This window comes from Astyanax mexicanus, chromosome 6 (genome assembly GCF_023375975.1).
Source record: "Astyanax mexicanus isolate ESR-SI-001 chromosome 6, AstMex3_surface, whole genome shotgun sequence".
Lineage (NCBI taxonomy): Eukaryota > Metazoa > Chordata > Actinopteri > Characiformes > Acestrorhamphidae > Astyanax > Astyanax mexicanus.
This window is the reverse complement of record NC_064413.1, coordinates 2,569,184-2,589,536: the sequence shown is the minus strand read 5'-3', so window position 1 is coordinate 2,589,536 and position 20,353 is coordinate 2,569,184. Positions and strand designations below refer to the sequence as shown.

General features: G+C 36.7%; 1 protein-coding gene across 2 annotated transcripts in view; it reads right to left on the bottom strand.

The window, feature by feature from the left end:
• Positions 1-20,353, bottom strand: part of efna3b (ephrin-A3b) — a 93,465-nt gene that overhangs the window by 18,872 nt on the left and 54,240 nt on the right. For both annotated transcript variants that reach the window (XM_022674215.2, XM_022674217.2), the window contains exons 2-3: positions 2,420-2,706; positions 1,446-1,511 (exon numbers count right to left, since the gene is read on the bottom strand). In XM_022674215.2, coding sequence (XP_022529936.2) covers positions 1,446-1,511; positions 2,420-2,706 — 353 coding nt within the window. The remainder of the gene's footprint in view (positions 1-1,445; positions 1,512-2,419; positions 2,707-20,353) is intronic.

The window sequence follows — 20,353 nt, the reverse complement described above, 5'->3', positions numbered from 1 at the left end:
CACATCTTTTCATATTTCAGAAATAAATAAATATAATTATTCACACTTTATAATCTAAAGTATTTGGATCATTAACAGCCTGATCATTAACTAAACATAATATTGAGAAAATTGTTTCTGCTGTCCAGGGAAGACTTTCTAGGAAAACAAGAGGTTATCATTTTGTATACTATAGAAAAAATGGTTTTCATCCATTTTTCTATTTTTCTTTTTTTGTTTTATTTCTGCACCTCAGAATGAGAATTTCAGAAAAAAAAATCTTATTTAAATTTTCTGATTTTTTCATGTTGTAACAAAAGAAAATTCCATCAGATTATTCCATCAGTTTTTGTTGCAAGACGCAAAAATGAAAAAATTGTAAAAAATAAATAAATAAATAAATAAATTGAGAAAAAAGTCAGTGTAACATTTATTCATTTATTTTTTTCATACGGTTTGAGACTAAATTTAAAAATAGAAAATTGTATGTAAAAACTAATTTTTAATGCAGTTCAGTGTACAAGAAATAAGTTTTACTGCATTTTTCTAATTTTAATTTTAGTTCATCTCTGCCCCTCATGAAAAACAAAAATGAATCTTTTATTTCTTTTCTCTTTTTTCCATTTTTGCATTGTGCAAGGGATATACCAACAAATTTGTGTTATATAATATACAATATACAAAAACAGACAAATCTAAAAATCGAGAGAAGATTGACCTTTTTGTTTTTCTTGAAATTCTGTTTGCCAAAGGCTGAAATAAAAAAAAAAACGAAATAATTTAAAAAAAATCTATTTTTTTTATTTCTATTTTTTCAGACCCATATGTTAAAAAAAGTAATTTCTTTATGCATTTCATGCATTTAGTCAGTAAACTGGAGTCCACTTGAATTGTTTAGAAGGGCACACACCTGGATCTACTGTATTAGAGGCCTGAATTTGGAGTAATGATCTAACCTGCCCAAATCCAGATGTGCAAAGAATTTAGACATGATTCCAAGAAGATCTGCAGCTGGAATCACTGCTAAAGGGGCTTCTGCGAAGGAGGAGGATGACTGCTGCTTGAAAGAGGGGTGGAAAATTGAGGAATGGGTGGATTGATGGATGACTGGACTGATGGATGGATGGATGGATGGATGGATGGGTAGATAGAGGAGCAGAAGGATTATACAGATGTGAAAGGCTGTATTAATGATGTATCCAACAAGAAGATGGATAGGATTGTAAATTATTAGTTGGACAGTGGAGTGAAGAGATGGATGGGTGGATGGATGGAAAGATGGATGGATAAAGAAGTGGAAAGGAGAATGGATTGATGATTGGTGGAGGGATTGGAGTATTGAGTGATGTTCTCAGAGATGGATTGGATGGATGCATGGATGGATGGATGGATGAATGTCCTCAAGTAAGAAAGAAAGGAAAAAGAAAGAGAAAGAAAGAAAGAAAGAAAGAAGTGTGGATCGATACCTGTTGAGCAGCAGACGTACACTCTCAGTCTCAGGCAGCTTCGGCCATGGTGATGAGTGGGCGTGGCTAAAAACAGAGAAGGACCAATCAGTGGCTGACACATCACAACACGCAGCAGTTACAGCAATTAGCATCACAATACACTCCTCAGTTCATTCTTGATGACTGGAGGAGATAGAAGAACAAGAATGTAATCAGGGCTTATTGTTTAGCTGGACTGTGATTATGTAATTATGATTATGTGTTGGTCTATGACTTAAAATCTCAATAAAATTAATTTTAGTTTGTGGTTGTAGGGTGAGAAAATGTGAAAAAGCTTCAAGGGGTATGAATACTTTTGCAAGCCACAACACAATAGTGTCATACAATTTTATTACTTTATTTGCTATTCTATTAATTCAAATTCTTGCAGAATTTTTACTTAAACCATATGAAAAAAAATGAAGAAAATGAGAAATGGCTAAAAGATCTCAAATAATGCAAAGAAAAAAAAAACAAGTTCATATTCATAAAGTTTTAAGAGTTCAGAAATCAATATTTGGTGGAATTTTTTTATTTCTCCTCCACCAGTCTTACACACTGCTTTTGGATAACTTTATGCCACTCCTGGTGCAAAGATGTTTTAAGCCATTCAGAGGTGGACTTGCTGGTGTGTTTTGGGTCATTGTCCTGTTGGGGAACCCAAGCTCGTTTTTAGATTGAGGTCACAAACAGATGAACAGACATTCTCCTTCAAGATCTTTTGGTAGACAAGCCCTCTTCCAAGACCATCAAACTACCACCACCATGTTTTTTTTTTTCTTTCTAAAATGCGGTGTCACTTTTACGTCAGATTTAATGGGACACACACTTTTTGCTCAGATTTTTGCTTATATATATATATATATATATATATATTTATATTTTACTCTACTAGACCACTAGACCTGTTCATCCTATCTCACTACTGTATGGTGTTTTTTTTTCACACTTACAGATGTAGTAGTACTCGTGCCCCACGTGGAACTCGTAGCCCAGCGAGAAGGCGCTGTAGCGCTGGAACTTCTCGGAGAATTTGATTGGTGCATGCGGGGCGTGGGGGCGGTTGCACTCCCAGCGCTTGAAGCCCAGCTGCGGGTCGCACGTGCGGTAACCGCGGTAACTGACCATGTAGAGCACGTACTGCTCGGCCACGCCCCTCTGGCTGCTGTTGTAGTGCGGACAGTAGATGTCCAGGTAATCGTTCACGTTCACCTGCAGGGTGTAGCCTTCCCTCCGCAGACTAGAGAAAAAAACACAGAGAAAGAGAGAGGGATAAATGGGTAAGAATTACTATGCAAAGTAATTGATATGACAAAAAAAGTTCTGGTGGAAACAGGAGAGTTGAGGTGCACATTGAATTCTGTTTCTGCCGTGATTTTATCAGCCATGGTTTTATGTTTTTTTTTTTATACAATCCTGGTTAGCACCCTTTCAGAACATCCCTTTCAGACAGCTTCCTCTTACAGCGTCCACAGTTAATCCTGTTGGATGTGGTTGGTCCTTCTTGGTGGTATGCTGACATTACCCTGGATTCCGTGGCTCTTGATGCATCACAAAGACTTGCTGTCTTGGTCACAGATGCTCCAGCAAGACGTGCACCAACAATTTGTCCTCTTTTGAACTCTGGTAGGTCACCCATAATGTTATAGTGTGCATTGCAATATTTTGAGTAAAACTGTGCTCTTACCCTGATAATTGAACCTTCACACTCTTCACGCTCTTACTGGTGCAATGTGCAATTAATGAAGATTATATATATATATATATACTTCACTTACTTTTCTGCACTTGCTAAGGAAAAACACACATTACAGTACAGTACATTACAGTACAGTGCATTCACTGCAATGCATGCCCTGGTGGTTTATTGCTCTAAGAGGGGTGGATGTCTCAATATATGAGGCTCAGGGTCGATATAATCAAAAACACCTCCCTCCTCATTGAAATCTGTAATTATAATTAATGCTCAGACAGTCAGTATCGATACTCTTGGGTAAAGATTGACTCTCAAAAGGAAACATTAGGTTCGGACATATTGATACTGCAGTATCGATTCACCCGGTCTAAAGTAAGAGAGAGAGAGAGAGAGCGCTAGAGAGAGAGAGAGCGCGCGAGAGCGAGGGAAGGACTGTTAATTAGACCACGGGACCATGAAAATATCAGGGCTGAATTTACTACGGCTTGTGTACACACTGTACTCCGGCCTGGCAGAGGCTTTATCTGCTGACTCAGAGCGAGAGCAGCAGCACTGAAACCACCTTACTGGCAGAAGCTGAACTCCAAGGTTGCCAAATCCTAGCGGACTACGTTTTTTTTTCCTGTTTCCGATTCCATGCTGGCAATACAGAGCAGATCCCACCCCCCCCCCCCCCCCCCCCAACACACACACACACCCCAATACACACACACACACACACACCCCAACACACATACACACACACACCCCGTTACAACAGAACTCCGCTGAACTATTGATATACAGTAATGCAATTAAGAGTCCCCAGTGTTAATGTTCAATACTGAACAAAATTAAAGTGTGTGAAATAATGCAATCACACACACACACACACACACACACACATGTACACAACACAGCTTTATTAAGACCCCTAGTTAAACCTTTTTACAAGATACCCTACTAATAATGAACTAATGCACCTCTTGCAATTTGAATATCATTAAAAAATGTGAAACTCATATGTTATATATAAATGTATTAAACACACAGAGAGTGATCTATTTTAAGTGTTCATTTCTTTTATTGTTGATGATTATGGCTTAAAAAATCATTATCTCAGAAAATTTGAGTATTTTAAAAAAACAATTGGTACTTGTGTGGGCAGTGTGGGCAGTGGGCCAAGTCCTGCTGGAAAATGAAATCTTTCGCATCCACATAAAAGTTGTTATCAGCAGAGGGAAAAGCATGAAGTGCTGTAAGATTTTCTGACTTTAGACTTGATAAGAAAACACAGTGGATCAACACCAGCAGATGACAGACATGACTCTCTCCAAACCATCACTGATCATCAGTAAATTTTACATTTCATTTGGTGAATATATTAAAATATATCCAAAGTCAGTGCAGTGTTTTCCCTCTTCTGACAACTATTATAGAGATGCGGATTTCATTTTCCAGCAGGACTTACTTGGCACACCGAACACCCTGCAAAAAAAAAGGTACCAATTGGTCTTATTATATAACGTTCTTATTTTCTGAGATAATGATTTTTGGGTTTGCATTGGCTGTAAGCCACAATAAACCATCAACAATAAAAGTACTATGATATTGGATCATTTTCTTTAATACATAAATGGGCAAGTATAATATTTCTGTTTCATTTGTCTCATTTAAATGGGTTCTCTTTAGCTATGTTAAGGACGTTGAGGAGAATCTGATGATGTTTTAGGTCATATTTATGCAGAATTATGCTGTATCAAATATTAAATTGTTCACAAACTTTTAAGCACCAGTTTAATGCAATGTTTCAATGCACCAAAATTGTTTATATGGGTAAAAAAGTCATTGCTACACCATCTCCATAAACTGCTGAATAAGTTAGTTGGCGAATAATCCATCCAAAGCAATCAACGCTAAACTTCAAGATCATTTTCTATCATGCTCACTGAGCCCCCTGGTGGCCTGGAGTTCAATTGCAACACTTTAATGCTAACTGCCAACTGCCAATGGACTTGCACACACAGACACACACACACACACACACACACTAGAGCCCAAGGGTGTGCTGTTTCATTAACTGAATCGCCGAATCAATCCAAATACCGGCCAATTCCAACAGCATTGATCCTCTAATAGCGACATCGCTTCAGAACGGCTCTTGTCTCTCGGCCCTGATTCCATTCCAAATGATTCTGATGTGACGGCTCATATTGCTCGGAAAACAAAGACCAGGAACAAACTGTTTTCTGTGAAATGGCATCTCAGAACGCTAGACACACAATCTGTTAGCATCCAGCCGGCCCACATCTTCACATGGCCGCACGTAAAAACACCCCGCCCACGCAACAGCACCGCTTTCAAATGCAAATATAACCCTGGGAGTACTTTCTTAATGATCTGCGCTATTAAATTAAGAACAGCGTAACTGCAGTAAAGGAAAGAAGAGTCCAAGACCAAGGATCTGGGTGAATCCTGGGTGATCTGCGCTCAGTGGGCTTATGATTATTGTAGTATAAATGTCAACATGTCTCAATATGTTCCTGTCAATAAAGTTAACAATCTAAAATATTGCTATTACTGCCACTGTGATCGGGAGATCACTTTTAGTTATGCAGCTTGCCATCAGCTGCTGGAGCCCTGAGAGAGCACAATGGTTCTTGCTCTCTCTCTGCGTGGGTACAGTAGAGAGAGCAGTAGATGTCGCGCTCTCTCTTTCCCCTCATCACTCCTAGGGTGATGATGATCAGCACAAGGCTGCATCTGTGAGCTGCTGTATAAGAACCGAGTCGCTGCGTTTTCCTCCGAGTGTTAGCGCTGTGCTGTGATGCTACTCGGCAATAAAAAAAACATCAGCATCAGCAGCAGTTCAAAAAGAGGCGGAGTCTGACTTCACATGTGTCGGAGGAGGCGTGTGCTGAGGCATTACTAGTGATAGGAGGATATAAAGCTTTGTAGCAATTGGATGGGTGGGATAATTGACCTAGCTAAATTTGGAGAAAATGGGACAAAAAATATATGCTCATCATATACATATTGCAACGTGAGCTGGAGTACGTACAGTTATTTTTATTTATTTATTTTATTTTACTGTTAATAAATTCTATTTTACCAATCTTTTTCGTACTTTACTTTTATTAAACAGAATTTTATCAATATTTGATGTTCCTTGACTGTTATAATGTTATACATTAGCAGTGGGCCATTGAATGGAAATGTTTTAACCCTTGGAGTGTTGATAACCCATCACAGATCGTACTCAAAATCTTTTAATAAACAATAAATAATTGATGGAACTGAGTATAATAATCATAAAAAAACTGTGACCTTGATTCTATAACTGCAGCACAGCAGTACCAATTTTGCACATTATACCACAATTCTTTTGTGTATTATTGCCTAATTATTGTTAAAATTTAAACTGCTTTACAATCCTATGGTAAATACATTAGGATGAGGAATTTTATTTTTTGGACCTGGACTACCCACCTCTGTGTGTAAGTAACTATAGGTTTAAATAGGATCTCCGGTGGATTTTGCTTTTTAAAGAGACTCTAAGACTAGGTCAGTATAGGCTGAACTGCACTTAGCAGGGCATTATTACACATGTTGTAAAGTAGTAACATATGACAAAGCAAAGACACTGTTATTACACTGTTATTAGTGTAAAAATGTCTTTATTTTAAAATGTTTCTAACTCTTGTTCGTCTCACTGCCTCCTGGTGTTGCAGCGCTGTTAGCCAATCACAGGTGATATGTTTGCATGTATGATTATTCATAAGCAAGAGCTGGAATCCTATCGTTTCTCAGTGGCCACTCCTCCACCGGACTAAAGCAGTGTTATACCGGATAAGGGAGGGTGGTTTAATATATTCAATTTTTTTTGAGTAAATAAAAGCAATTAATTGCAGCTTCAGTACCCTATATATACTTTATCTTATATAACCCTTAGTAGTATAGGAACAGCAGCCAGGAGGGAATCTGAGACATATGAAAAATAGACATAAAAAATAAAGCAACAAATTTCTGGACTTTCTGAGGAACTTGTGATGTTCTTTTCTCCTCCCAGAAGATCAGAACGCTTCGCTCTCTGTTCATTTTTGTTCTCTAACTCCTAATATTCCCACCCAGGCCTGGAGGTGAGCCACAGCCCCCAGAGTGGGAATGGAGTGCAGCCTCTGTCGTTTCCTCCTCCGCACTCGTTCATCACTGTCAACCACCCCCTCCCATAAGAGCGAGGGATGACAGGAGTGGAGGATGGAGCCAAACATCAATAACTTCATTTCTTTCCTTTCCTTTTTCCCGTCCTAACCAGAACCCGGCCTGCCTGGCAGCACACGCATGAAGCAGCGTGAGTGTGTGTGTGTGTGTGTGTGTGTGTGTGTGTGTGTGAATGAGTTACGATGGTGTAATAACAAAAAGTGACCAGCAGATGACAGTACAAAGGTGTTCACTCTCTTTCTCTCTCTCTCTCTCTCTCTCTCTCTCTCTTTCTCTCTCTCTCTCTCTCACTCTCTCAGTTCTAGGTCACTCCTCATGGGAGATTATTATTCAATTATTGAATGAAGATCGAAACGCTCTCTCTCTCTCTCTTTCTCTCCATCCATTGTCTCCCTCCCTCTCTCTCCCTCTCTTTCTCTCTCTATCCATTCTCTGTCTCTTTCTTTGTCTCTCTCTCTCCATCCATTCTCTTTCACTCTCTCTCTCTTTCTCCAAGAGTTTTCTGCCTTTTCATCTATTCTCTCTTTTAATCCACTCTCTCTGTCTTATCTCTATCCATTCTCTCTCTCTTTCTCTCTCTCTCCATCAATTCTGTGTCACTCTTTATCCATTCCCTCTCTATCTCTCTCTATTTATTGCCTCTTTTCTGTCTCTCTCTCTCTCTCTCTCCATCATTTTTGTCTCTCTCCATTATTTTCTTCATCCGTTTTCTTTTACTTTCTTTCTGTCCTCGGCCAGTCTCTCTCTCTCTTCATCCATTCTTCCTCTCTCTTGCTCTGTCCATGCATTCTCACCCTCCCTCTCTCTTTTTACATTCATCCATTCTCTCTTTCTGTCTCCCTCTCTAGCCATATCTTTCTCATTCTCTCTCTCTCTCTCTCTCTCTCTCTCTCTCTCTCTCTCTCTCTCTCTCTCTTTCAGTTCAGTTCAGTATAGTGGTGCTTTATTGGTATTAATGTAATTATATTAATAAACATACAGAGAAAAAATAATATGATTAAAATATTTAATGATCAATAAAGAAATAAGTAAAAATTGTCATAAAAGAACTATAATAAAAGTGCAGTCTCTCTCTCTCTCTCTCCATCATTTTTGTATCTCTTTTATCATCCATTCTCTCTCTCTCTCTCTCTCTCTCTCTCTCTCTCTCCAGTAATGTCACTCACTCCTTTTCTACAGCTTTTAAAGCCTTTATTTCACTTTATGCTCACTAATGGGCTTTTGTTTGTTTGTTTATTGTTTGTTTGTTTATTTGTTGATTTATTTGTTTGTTTGTTTGCTTTTAAAATAAAAAAGTGCATGTGATTCAATTTCACGCTCTCCCTTCATTAAACACACACACACACACACACACACACACACACACACACACACACACACACACAAACACACACACACACACACACACACACACACACACGCACTTATACCCCTCTATCCCACGCCTGGCACAGTGGGCACGATGCCAACAGGGACCAGCAGTCCTATAATAAACCCATTCTGATTAAACTGGTTTTACCACCTCAGATACATCTAGATAAATACACTTTTTTAAATGCAAACAATAAAAATATATATATATAATACTCTAATTTCAGAGGAAAGGAATTGTGAATAATCATAGTAAATTAGAACAAGTACGTTTATATAATCTGGATTTGCTGTCCTATAATAAACACACAGCTTTAATTAGGTGATATTTACATGTTCAATTTTGAAAAAAAAAAAATATATATATAAATGTAATTATTTACACCAACTCCTGTGATTAATCATTTTAATGCTTTTAAATGATTATTAAATATATTGTTTGATATTGTTATAATAAATATAATTTATTGAGGGTAACTATGATATACTAATATTTTAAAAATGTCCAATTTAAGCAAATTTAAAAGCTTTTTAAATAGTTAAAATGTAAAAAAAAATCCTTTTTGTTCAATTTAAGTGAATTGTAGTGATTAATTGCAGTTATTTAATAATTATGTAATTAAATTATTTATGATTCTATATTTTATAAAAGGTTTAACACTCCTATAATAAATGCTATTTAAAGAATCTCATTTTTACACTCACACGCTGCTTTTTAAATGGAAATAGTCTATTTTATGATCAAATTTGTGCAAATAAACAGATTTAATTAAAAAAAAACTATGCAAAGGTGAATCATGATATGTGATTAATCATGATTACTTTTACATATAGACACAATTAAAAACGCACATATTACACAGCTCTATTCAAATTCTTTAGTTATTTTTTTAAATAATAAATGATATTAACCCCAGTTAACAAGAAGAGTAATGTGATTAATCACAGTTAAATATTTAACGTGTTATAATTTAACATGCTATAATAAAAGTCCATTCTGTTCATTCTAAAGGTTATTCTGAAGGTTTTTCTGAGCTCATGCAAAAGTCTATTAAGACAAATGCGATTCATTACAAAATAAAAAAAAGGATCTGATTAATTATGATTTATTATTTTAATGGTTGGACAGCTCTCGTTTTTAAATCATTTGAAAGCAGCCTTTGAAAACTGTCCTTGATCAACAGAATGTGCTTCATTCATGTATACTGAGATTTTTTAATCTACATTTTAATATCAGACAAAGATAAGCTGAGTTTATATAATAAAACAGTTTTTATAGTTTTATTAAAGGAATAAATAAAAGTGTGTGAAAAAGTGTTTGCCCCTAAACTGAATAACTTGGTTTTGTCTTGGCGGCAAAAACTGCAATGAAGCTTTACCGATAACTGATAATGAATTTTGTTCCACTCTTCTTTACAGAATTACAGTTTTAATTCAGACACATTGAAGGATTTTCCAGCATAAAGAACCTGTTAAAGATCATCTACAGCATCTCAATCATTCAGACTTCAACTAAACCCTCCAAAACCTTCATTTAGTTTTTACCAAGACAATCAGAGGTGGACTTGAGAGGTTTGAGAGTTTTGGGTCATTGTCCTGCTGTAGAACCCAAGTACGCCTGAGCTTTAATGTCAAAAACATAATTCCTGGTTCCATTTTTTACATCTATTACAGCAAGTTGTTCAGGCTCTGAAGCACCAAACCGGCCCCAGACCATCACAACACTACCACCACCATGTTTTACAGTTCAGTATGATGTTTAGAATGAGGTTCAGTATGATGTTTAGAATGAGGTTCAGTATGATGTTTAGAATGAGGTTCAGTATGATGTTTAGAATGAGGTTCAGTATGATGTTTAGAATGAGGTTCAGTATGATGTTTAGAATGAGGTTCAGTATGATGTTTAGAATGAGGTTCAGTATGATGTTTAGAATGAGGTTCAGTATGATGTTTAGAATGAGGTTCAGTATGATGTTTAGAATGAGGTTCAGTATGATGTTTAGAATGAGGTTTAGTATGATGTTTAGAATGAGGTTCAGTATGATGTTTAGAATGAGGTTCAGCATGATGTTTGGAATGAGGTTCAGTATGATGTTTAGAATGAGGTTCAGTATGATGTTTAGAATGAGGTTCAGTATGATGTTTGGAATGAGGTTCAGTATGATGTTTAGAATGAGGTTCAGTATGATGTTTAGAATGAGGTTCAGTAGGATGTTTAGAATGAGGTTCAGTATGATGTTTAGAATGAGGTTCAGTAGGATGTTTAGAATGAGGTTCAGTATGATGTTTAGAATGAGGTTCAGTAGGATGTTTAGAATGAGGTTCAGTATGATGTTTAGAATGAGGTTCAGTATGAATGAGGTTCAGTATGATGTTTAGAATGAGGTTCAGTATGATGTTTAGAATGAGGTTCAGTATGATGTTTAGAATGAGGTTCAGTATGATGTTTAGAATGAGGTTCAGTATGATGTTTAGAATGAGGTTCAGTATGATGTTTAGAATGAGGTTCAGTATGATGTTTAGAATGAGGTTCAGTATGATGTTTAGAATGAGGTTCAGTATGATGTTTAGAATGAGGTTCAGTATGATGTTTAGAATGAGGTTCAGTATGATGTTTAGAATGAGGTTCAGTATGATGTTTAGAATGAGGTTCAGTATGATGTTTAGAATGAGGTTCAGTATGATGTTTAGAATGAGGTTCAGTATGATGTTTAGAATGAGGTTCAGTAGGATGTTTAGAATGAGGTTCAGTATGATGTTTAGAATGAGGTTCAGTATGATGTTTAGAATGAGGTTCAGTATGATGTTTAGAATGAGGTTCAGTAGGATGTTTAGAATGAGGTTCAGTATGATGTTTAGAATGAGGTTCAGTATGATGTTTAGAATGAGGTTCAGTATGATGTTTAGAATGAGGTTCAGTATGATGTTTAGAATGAGGTTCAGTATGATGTTTAGAATGAGGTTCAGTATGATGTTTTGTAGAAAGGAAAAAAAGCTTGCAAAAAATAAGATGAATTGTGTTGAAATAAATATATAAATATAAAAACAAATATAATATCCACTTTTTTGTGATATTTACCTCTACACTGTTCCATCAGTATGTGGGATTTTCAAATACAGTCACTGATAAGATACTGTATGTTCCAATGTCTGAACTACTGTACATAATCAGGATTTGCTGTTCTAGTAAAAGCTGTTCCACACTGTTTTATACACACAGTTCTACAGTCACTGTGACCTGAGTGTGTGAGTGTGTGAGTCTTTTGTTGTAAAAGCGCTTCATTCTGAAGAGTGTATTGTCTTTCATACAATATGCTTGATTACCTCAGTTTGGTATAAATTTGTGCTTTTGTGCTTTTTTAGCTTTAGAGGCAATTTAGAGTAGTTTTAGCTTTAGACAGTTTGCAAAACTACAGAGGAAAAGAGAAAGATTATAAGAGAATGAAACAAGGAATAATGAAGAGAAAGAGTATATACCACTTCAGCTTCTGAATCAGTTTCTCTGATTTTTGCTATTTATAGGTTTAGATAAATGGCTGAAATAACAAAAAAAAGATGCAGAGCTTTCAGACCTCAAATAATGCAAAGAAAACTCAAAGTTCATTTTCATAAAGTTTTAAGATTTCAGAAATAATCAATATTTGGTGGATTAACCCTGGTTTTTAATCACAGTTTTTTTTCATGCATCTTGGCATCATGTTCTCCTCCACCAGTCTTACACACTGCTTTTGGATAACTTTATGCTGCTTTACTCCTGGTGCAAAAATTCAAGCAGTTTAGTTTGGTGGTTTGATGGCTTGTGATCATCCATCTTCATCATATTTTTGTACAGAGCTGTATATTTATACTAGAGAGAGAGAGAGAGAGAGAGAGAGAGAGAGAGAAAGAGAGTAGTGCTGTATTTCTATTCACGTCCAGTAGAGGGCGATACAGAAACTAAGTAATAAAATCACACAGAAATACATACAGCACAATGGGACATTTTCATTCATCATACAGTGATTATCACCAGAGTGTACTATACTTACACACACACACAAACACACACACGCGCGTGCACACACACACACGCACACACTCACACACACACACACACATTCACATCTACTTAATATTCTACAACGCATTTTTCTCTGCTACCATAACTGACACTTGATTCCCTGCGCTGAGTTCTGCATGTGTATGAATTTATTATACAATCAACTCGCTGTACTGTGTGTGTGTGTGTGTGTGTGTGTGTGTGTGTGTGTGGCTGGTTGTGTTGTACAGGCTGAGCAGCAAGGGACTCTGGGACGGCAGGTTAGAGCAAGATCAAAGCAGAGCAGATCAATGTCACTAGAGTACAACCAGAGAGAGAGAGAGAGAGAGAGAGAAAGAGAGAGATAAGAGATAGAGAGAGCATGCCACGATGCTCATTGCCATCTTATAGACTCCACTAACAGCAGTCTTTCCACATCTTCAACCTCAACTGTTTAAATAGCAACTGTAGTTCTGAATATTTCTACACTGATGGGATAAGAAGTCTGGAATTGTGAAGGTGTGTTCAGGTAATTTCTGGTGTATTGCTATCTTGGCAACAGAAAACACAGGTGCATCATTGACTGAAAACAACCTAGACAACAGTCAGCTGTCAGACGTTCATTGCTATCTTGGCAACGCAGCCGCACAGCATGCCCTTAGCTAACATCCTCGCTCAGTACTCACACAGAAGGACGAGCAGCAGTGCACAAACCCAACTTTTGCATCAACATTAAACAGAATACAACAGAATAATACTCTGCTGAGAAGCACAGAAGCACTGCACCGTTAAAATATCAATCCGCCAAAGTCAGAGCGCACCTGACTTTATTGCACGTTACACTGCAAATTAACCACACCCATTATTAATCAAGAGAATTAACACATGCTTTTTCTGCATGTCAATCTGCGCAAGGTGTACTTGTCCCGTTGTTATGATAGCAAAGACACATTGGCATGCCCTAAATAGACCGCTGTATATAAACCAATATATATACTGTAGCTAAATATAGAAAAATGGACAGGTGGAGATAAACAGAGCTAGAGATAGAGACAGACAGATATACATAGAGACAGATATAGATAAGAGACATATAGAGACAGACAGATATAGATAAGAGACAGATAGAGACAGACAGATATAGATAAGAGACAGATAGAGACAAACAGATATAGATAAGAGACATATAGAGATAGACATAGATAGAGACTGATATAAATAAGAGACCGATAGAGACAGACAGATATAGATAGTGATACATAAAGATAGAGACAGACAGATATACATACAGACAGATATAGATAATAGACATATAGAGACAGACAGATATAGATAGATACAAACAGAGATAGAGACAAACAGATAAAGATAGAGACAAATAGAGATACAGATATAAATAAAGACAGACAGATATATAAAGAGACAAACAGAGACAAACAGATAAAGATAGACACATAGATAAATAGAGCTAGAGACAGACAGATAGAGACAGACAGACAGATATATATATATATATAAAACTAAAGATAAAGAGACAGAGAGTGAGACATATAGAGATAAAAAGAGAAAGATTGAGATATAGATAAAGAGATGGAGACAGACAAATAAAGATAGACATTGCTAGAGACATAGAGGGACATATAGTGATAAATGGAGATAGATAGAAATAGAGAGAGGGACTGATAGAAATAGATGGATTTTAAGATGATTTGAATTATTGGACAATTACCTAAAAAAAATCAAATTTAATTTAATTTTGATGTAATTTGAGATATGGAGATGCACTGTATCAAATATTATGGGATGCACTATAGAATATATTGCATAACACAATGCATAACACAAATAATAACACATTAATTGCTAGTTTTAAAGGCTGGACCGCCCCTTTAAGAGTGTTTAGTTACGTATTGAGAAATAGACGGTTTTATTTAACTCTGTTAAATTAACCCTGTAAATACTGAGAAGCACATGCGTGTGGTGCAGATAAACACTCCAGGGGGTGTACGTGTGTGTGTGTGTGTGTGTGTGGGTGGGGGGGTGATTATATATGACGGATGAGAGAGGGGAAATAGATGCTATATATGATATATACAGCGTATAGAGAGAGAAAGAGAGAGAGAGACATTAGGGAATAGAGAGAGAGAGAGAAGGAGCTGAATCAGCATCACCAGCTAACACTGTCCTCACTCTCACTGTCTTCCTAATTAACCTCCACTCTGCCTTTAATTAAAGCAGAGCATCTGCCCTGCTCACACACACACACACACACACACACACGCTAACCCTCAGCACAGGTGTAGAAATGCACCTGCAGGTTCATCACAGAATATAACGAGGGTGTGGTGATGATGAGGTCACTATTCTTCACACACACACACACACGCAGTGGAAACGAGCCTGGTATTGTGTGGCGGTGTGTGTGCGTGTGTGTGTGTGTGTGTGTTGGAGATAGATGTGTGTGATCATTTTCCTCCTAATTCACTCAGGGCTATAGGGGGCTGTGCAGTAATGAATACTGATGATACCGCCGGCCTCCACATTCAAATATGACTGCTCCACACCGAGCCGCTCCACAGGGAAATGAATCATTTACTATTGATTTGAATCAAATCAAATTGAATCAGGGTGGAATTTGAGGTTTTGTGATGCACTGAATCATTTGCAGATGAGCTACATAGAATTTGGTATTAGAAATATTGTAATAAACTGAATAATTTGCTGAAGAATTAAAAAAAAAGGAATTAGAGATATTGGGATTCACTGAATCATTTGCCGATGAATTACATAGAATGTGGAATTAGAGATATCATGATTCACTGAATCATTTGCCGATGAATTACATAGAATGTGGAATTATAGATATCATGATTCACTGAATCATTTGCTTGGCAATCAAAAACAATTTTTAATTAGAGATATTGTGATTCACTTAATTATTTGTTTGGGAATCAAAAATAATTTGGAATTATATATACTGTGATTCACTGAATCATTTGCTGAGGAATTAAATAGAATTTGGAATTAGATATACTGTGATTCACTGAATCACTTGCTGAGAAATAAAATAAAAATAGGCATTAGAGATATTGTGATTCACTGAATCACTTGCCGATTAATTACATAGAATGTGGACTCATAGATATCATGATTCACTAAATCATTTGCTTGGGAATAAAAAATAATTTGGAATTATATATACTGTGATAGACTAAATCATTTGCTGAGGAATTAAATAAAAATAGGAATTAGAGATATCGTGATTCACTGAATCATTTGCCGATTAATTACATAGAATGTTGAATAATAGATATAATGATTCACTGAATCATTTGCTGAGGAGATTAAATATAATTTGGAATTAGAGATTTGAACATTGAATCATTTGCTGATTAACTAAGTAGAATAATAATGTAGTAATTAGAGATATAGTGATGCACTGAATTATTAACAAAATAATTAAATTCAATACAATTGGAATTTTCCATATTTTTTAATGAACTGAAATCATCTGGATGAATCTAAAATGTTTATTGAAATGATCAGTGTGAATATGTAAACCAAATCAAACAGATTCTTTTGATTTAGTCAAAGAATCAAATCTGATCTGAACTGATTCATTTCCTACAGAATTATATCAAATCAAATTGTGGTGAAATTCAATTTGAGATGATTCTCTGAATCATTTTCAGATTAATTAAATAAATAAAATTAAATTATGGTGGGAGTCAATTTGACATGATTTTCTGAATCATTTCCATAAGATTCATTTGGAAATTGGAATTGTGGTAGAATTTCTCAGTCATGTGATGCACCCTTTATGAATTATATCCTAACCAATCAAATTGTGGTACAAACAATGAGATTCAAAATACACGATGAGATACGATGAATCACTTCCTAGAGAATTTAATCTGATTATATATATTTTTTTTATATTTAATAATTAAATCTAATTTGTTGTAAGGTCTAAGCGCTACTCTTTATTTAGTATCACTGTAGTATTATTCTATTTCTCTTTTTATATCTCTCATTTTTTCTACTGTACTTTCAGTGGTTTTAATGTTATGGCTGATTTTTTTTACTTGCTCAATAGTCTCAATACTCCTTCTTCAGCTCTGCAGACAATAGTTAAGGTGGAAGTGATATCTGACAGTGAGAGAATCACGGCTGTGTGTGTGTGTGTGGTGTGTGTGTGTGTGTGTGTGTGTGTGGCTCTGGTTTTAAATCTGTTCAGGAATCGATATGGCTGTGAGGAGAGGTGCTAGCTGCAGTGCTCAAGGCCGGCCCCTCATCACTGGGCTGACGCTTGCTTACTTGCTTACACACACACACACACACACACACACACACACACTTACACACACTCACACACACCTCAAGCCAACTTCCTCTTGTTTCAAAGCCCATTTGCTCCATCATCTCCTCTGATCCTCACTATTGGCTGTACAGTGTGAACAGCATGGCACTAATGGTGTAATGGTGAGTATTAGCCTCCAATCACTTTCTGTAAAACTTCTGCACTCCCATCATCCTCTGCACCCCCCCCCCCCCACCCCGAGTTTCACTTTCAGAGGATTATATCAGCATCACAAATGTGCTTACTGACATTTACAACTTCAGCATTAAAGGGTTAAACTCGCGCACCGAATCAGCATCAAAATGTCAGGTTCCACATGAGCTGGAAAACTATCTGCACTCTGCTAGTGTTTATAGGGTGCTTTAATAAGCTGCTGGTCAACAAAACAGTTACGCTCCTCACCGGCGTACTGGTGCGCTGAGAAAAAGCATAAACGCATGACTTTCGCTGAAAAACAGACAAAAAGAATCTATGCAATTGTTCAAAATGTAATTGCTTTAGTCATCATTGGCGTAGGAACCGGGGGGAACCAGGGAAATATCAAAAATATGTGGATTTGTCCCCCTTCAAAAATGATAGCGTAAAAAGAAGCAGAGATTGTTTTAAAATAAACTTTTATTTTGAAAGCGCGCCAAAATCTGCACCCCTGCCATGAAAAGCACCCTCTCTCTGGCGCACATTTCTAATTAAAGTTAGCTAAAAGCAATTATCACCGCTTTTATCAAGAAGGCAGAGCATACGCGCTCCCGAGAGGTGGTGCTTTTCCTGGTGGGGGTGCTGAATTCAGCATAACACCGGCTTTATATTGAGCAAGGACTTCATACAATAATAATACTGCAATAACTTGTTCTGTTTAAGTTATCTAACGTTTATACGAACGTGATTTGATCAGCCGTGGTTTTATGTTTTTTTTTGGAAACAACCCGGGTTTTCACCCTTTCAGAACATTCCTTTCAGACAGCTTCCTCTTACAGCGTCCACAGTTAATCCTGTTGGATGTGGTTGGTCCTTCTTGGTGGTATCTCGCTGACATTACCCTGGATACCGTGGCTCTTGATGCATCACAAAGACTTGCTGTCTTGGTCACAGATGCTCCAGCAAGACGTGCACCAACAATTTGTCCTCTTTTGAACTCTGGTATGTCTCCCATAATGTTGTGTGCATTGCAATATTTAGAGCAGAACTGTGCTCTTACCCTGCTAATTGAACCAACCTTCACACTCTGTTCTTACTGGTGCAATGTGCAATTAATGATTAAAGATTGGCCACCAGGCTGCTCCAATTTAGCCATGAAACCCAAAATCCCACACTAAAATGAAATAAAGTAAGTGGCTGAACTTTCTTGGTTTATCTGGTGTAAAAGCTGCAATAAAGAGAGGCTTGGTGGGGGTTCATCATAATTCGTCAAGTCTATCTCCAACCTGCTGCTGCTGCTGGTGTGTGTGTGTGTAAGTGTGTGTGTGTGTGTGTGTAAGTGTGTGAGCCGTGTGACAGGGCCACGGTTGATACGGCCTCACAGTCGGCTTCCTTCGCTGCACTTTTGTCGTTCGCTCATTGGTTCTGTTCTGGAAGAATGATGAGAATTTAATCTCTCTCTCTTCTCTCTTCTCTCGCCCATCTCTCCGTACTGCTCGCTCAGGTGCAACTAAAGAACATGGCTCCCTGCTGAGCACTGAAAGCAAGATTGTGTGTGAGTGTGTAAGAGTGTGTGTGTGTGAGTGTTGTTTATGTGCGTCATAATAAAAAGAAAGAAAGAAATAGAGAAAGAGAGAAAGGGAGAGAGAGATACTTTCATTACTCTCCTCCTTTCATTATCTATCATCATTTAAAAGAAGCGCTCGACTGAAACTGAAATCTAGACGTTATAAATCTCTTAATCGCTTTATTAACTGGCAGTTTGACACCAACACGGGTAATACTAATGAATAATAATCATGTCAGACGATGTAAGGGTTTTGATACAGTGGAGGATCTATAGGATCCAGGACGAGATTATTTTCTCAGGGAGACGTCTGTAAAAAAAAAAAAAAATATATATATATATATATATATATTTCACACTTCTACTTAGTGATACAACTCAGTAAAAAACAGTAAAAAGAGGACCAGTCAGTTTTTTTTAGGCTTTTTTCTCAGTCACATGATATCTCGCGTTCAGTAGCTCCTCCATTTCCACTCGCTGTTGTGTTTTTACATGTGGATCTCCGTGGAAACGCACGCTCAAAGTGAAATTACACTGAAAAAAAAAGATTAGTTAACTTAGTTTACTTACAAAAAAGTTTTGCAACTTTCTGCATTTGCTTTTTCTTTAAGTAAATTTAATTTCAGATAAATTAAAGTAACTTCAACTCAGTTTTAAGACTTAAATGTTACACAGAGTAAATAAGTGAGCTGAGCTTCAGTCAATCCTTTCTTTTAGTAAACTTTACTTCATTTATTTTTACTTCATTTCTGCATAAAATATTACCTAATTACAATGATACTTTTTTATACCTTTTTTTAAAATTGTATTTAAAAAATGACACAAAAAAGGATAATTATTATCTCATTCTCTGATTCCTGTCTTTCCTTGTTTATTTCACAGCTTTTATTGGTGCCAAATAGAAAGAGGGAGAGAGAGAGTGAGATATATATATATATATATATATAGAGAGAGAGAGAGAGAGAGAGAGGGATATATATATATATATATATATATATATATAGAGAGAGAGAGAGAGAGAGAGAGTGAGAGAGAGAGAGAGAGAGAGAGTAAGATAGAGAGAGGGAGAGAGAGAGTGAAGGATGAGCTGTACCTTCCATTTTAAAAGCTTTTGGCAACAGTCCAGCTTTTGTATCATGAATTAAAATGGAATTAGCATTGAGCGTGTGTGTGTGTGTTTAAGTGTGTTTTCACAGAGACAGATGATGTCAGACAGAGATGGATGGATGCAGTCAGAAAGCTGGAGAGGAGGAATGGCTGATGAAGTGAAGGTAAATGGGAATGGAGGAGTAAAGGATCTGCCTTTCATTCTGAGAGCTTTCTGTAATAACTACGCTAACGACACAATACTGTACTTTTCCTTTGAGTACTTCAGTACTGCATTTTACTATAAACTACTTTCACCTAAATGTGGCGCATAAAGAACACTTCTACTCAAGTCACTTTTTTGATAGAGCATTTAAAGAACTTTTACTCAAGTCTGATGTCCCTTTTTATTGATCTATCGAAGCGGTCAATTGTGGATTGTGCAGCTGGATTT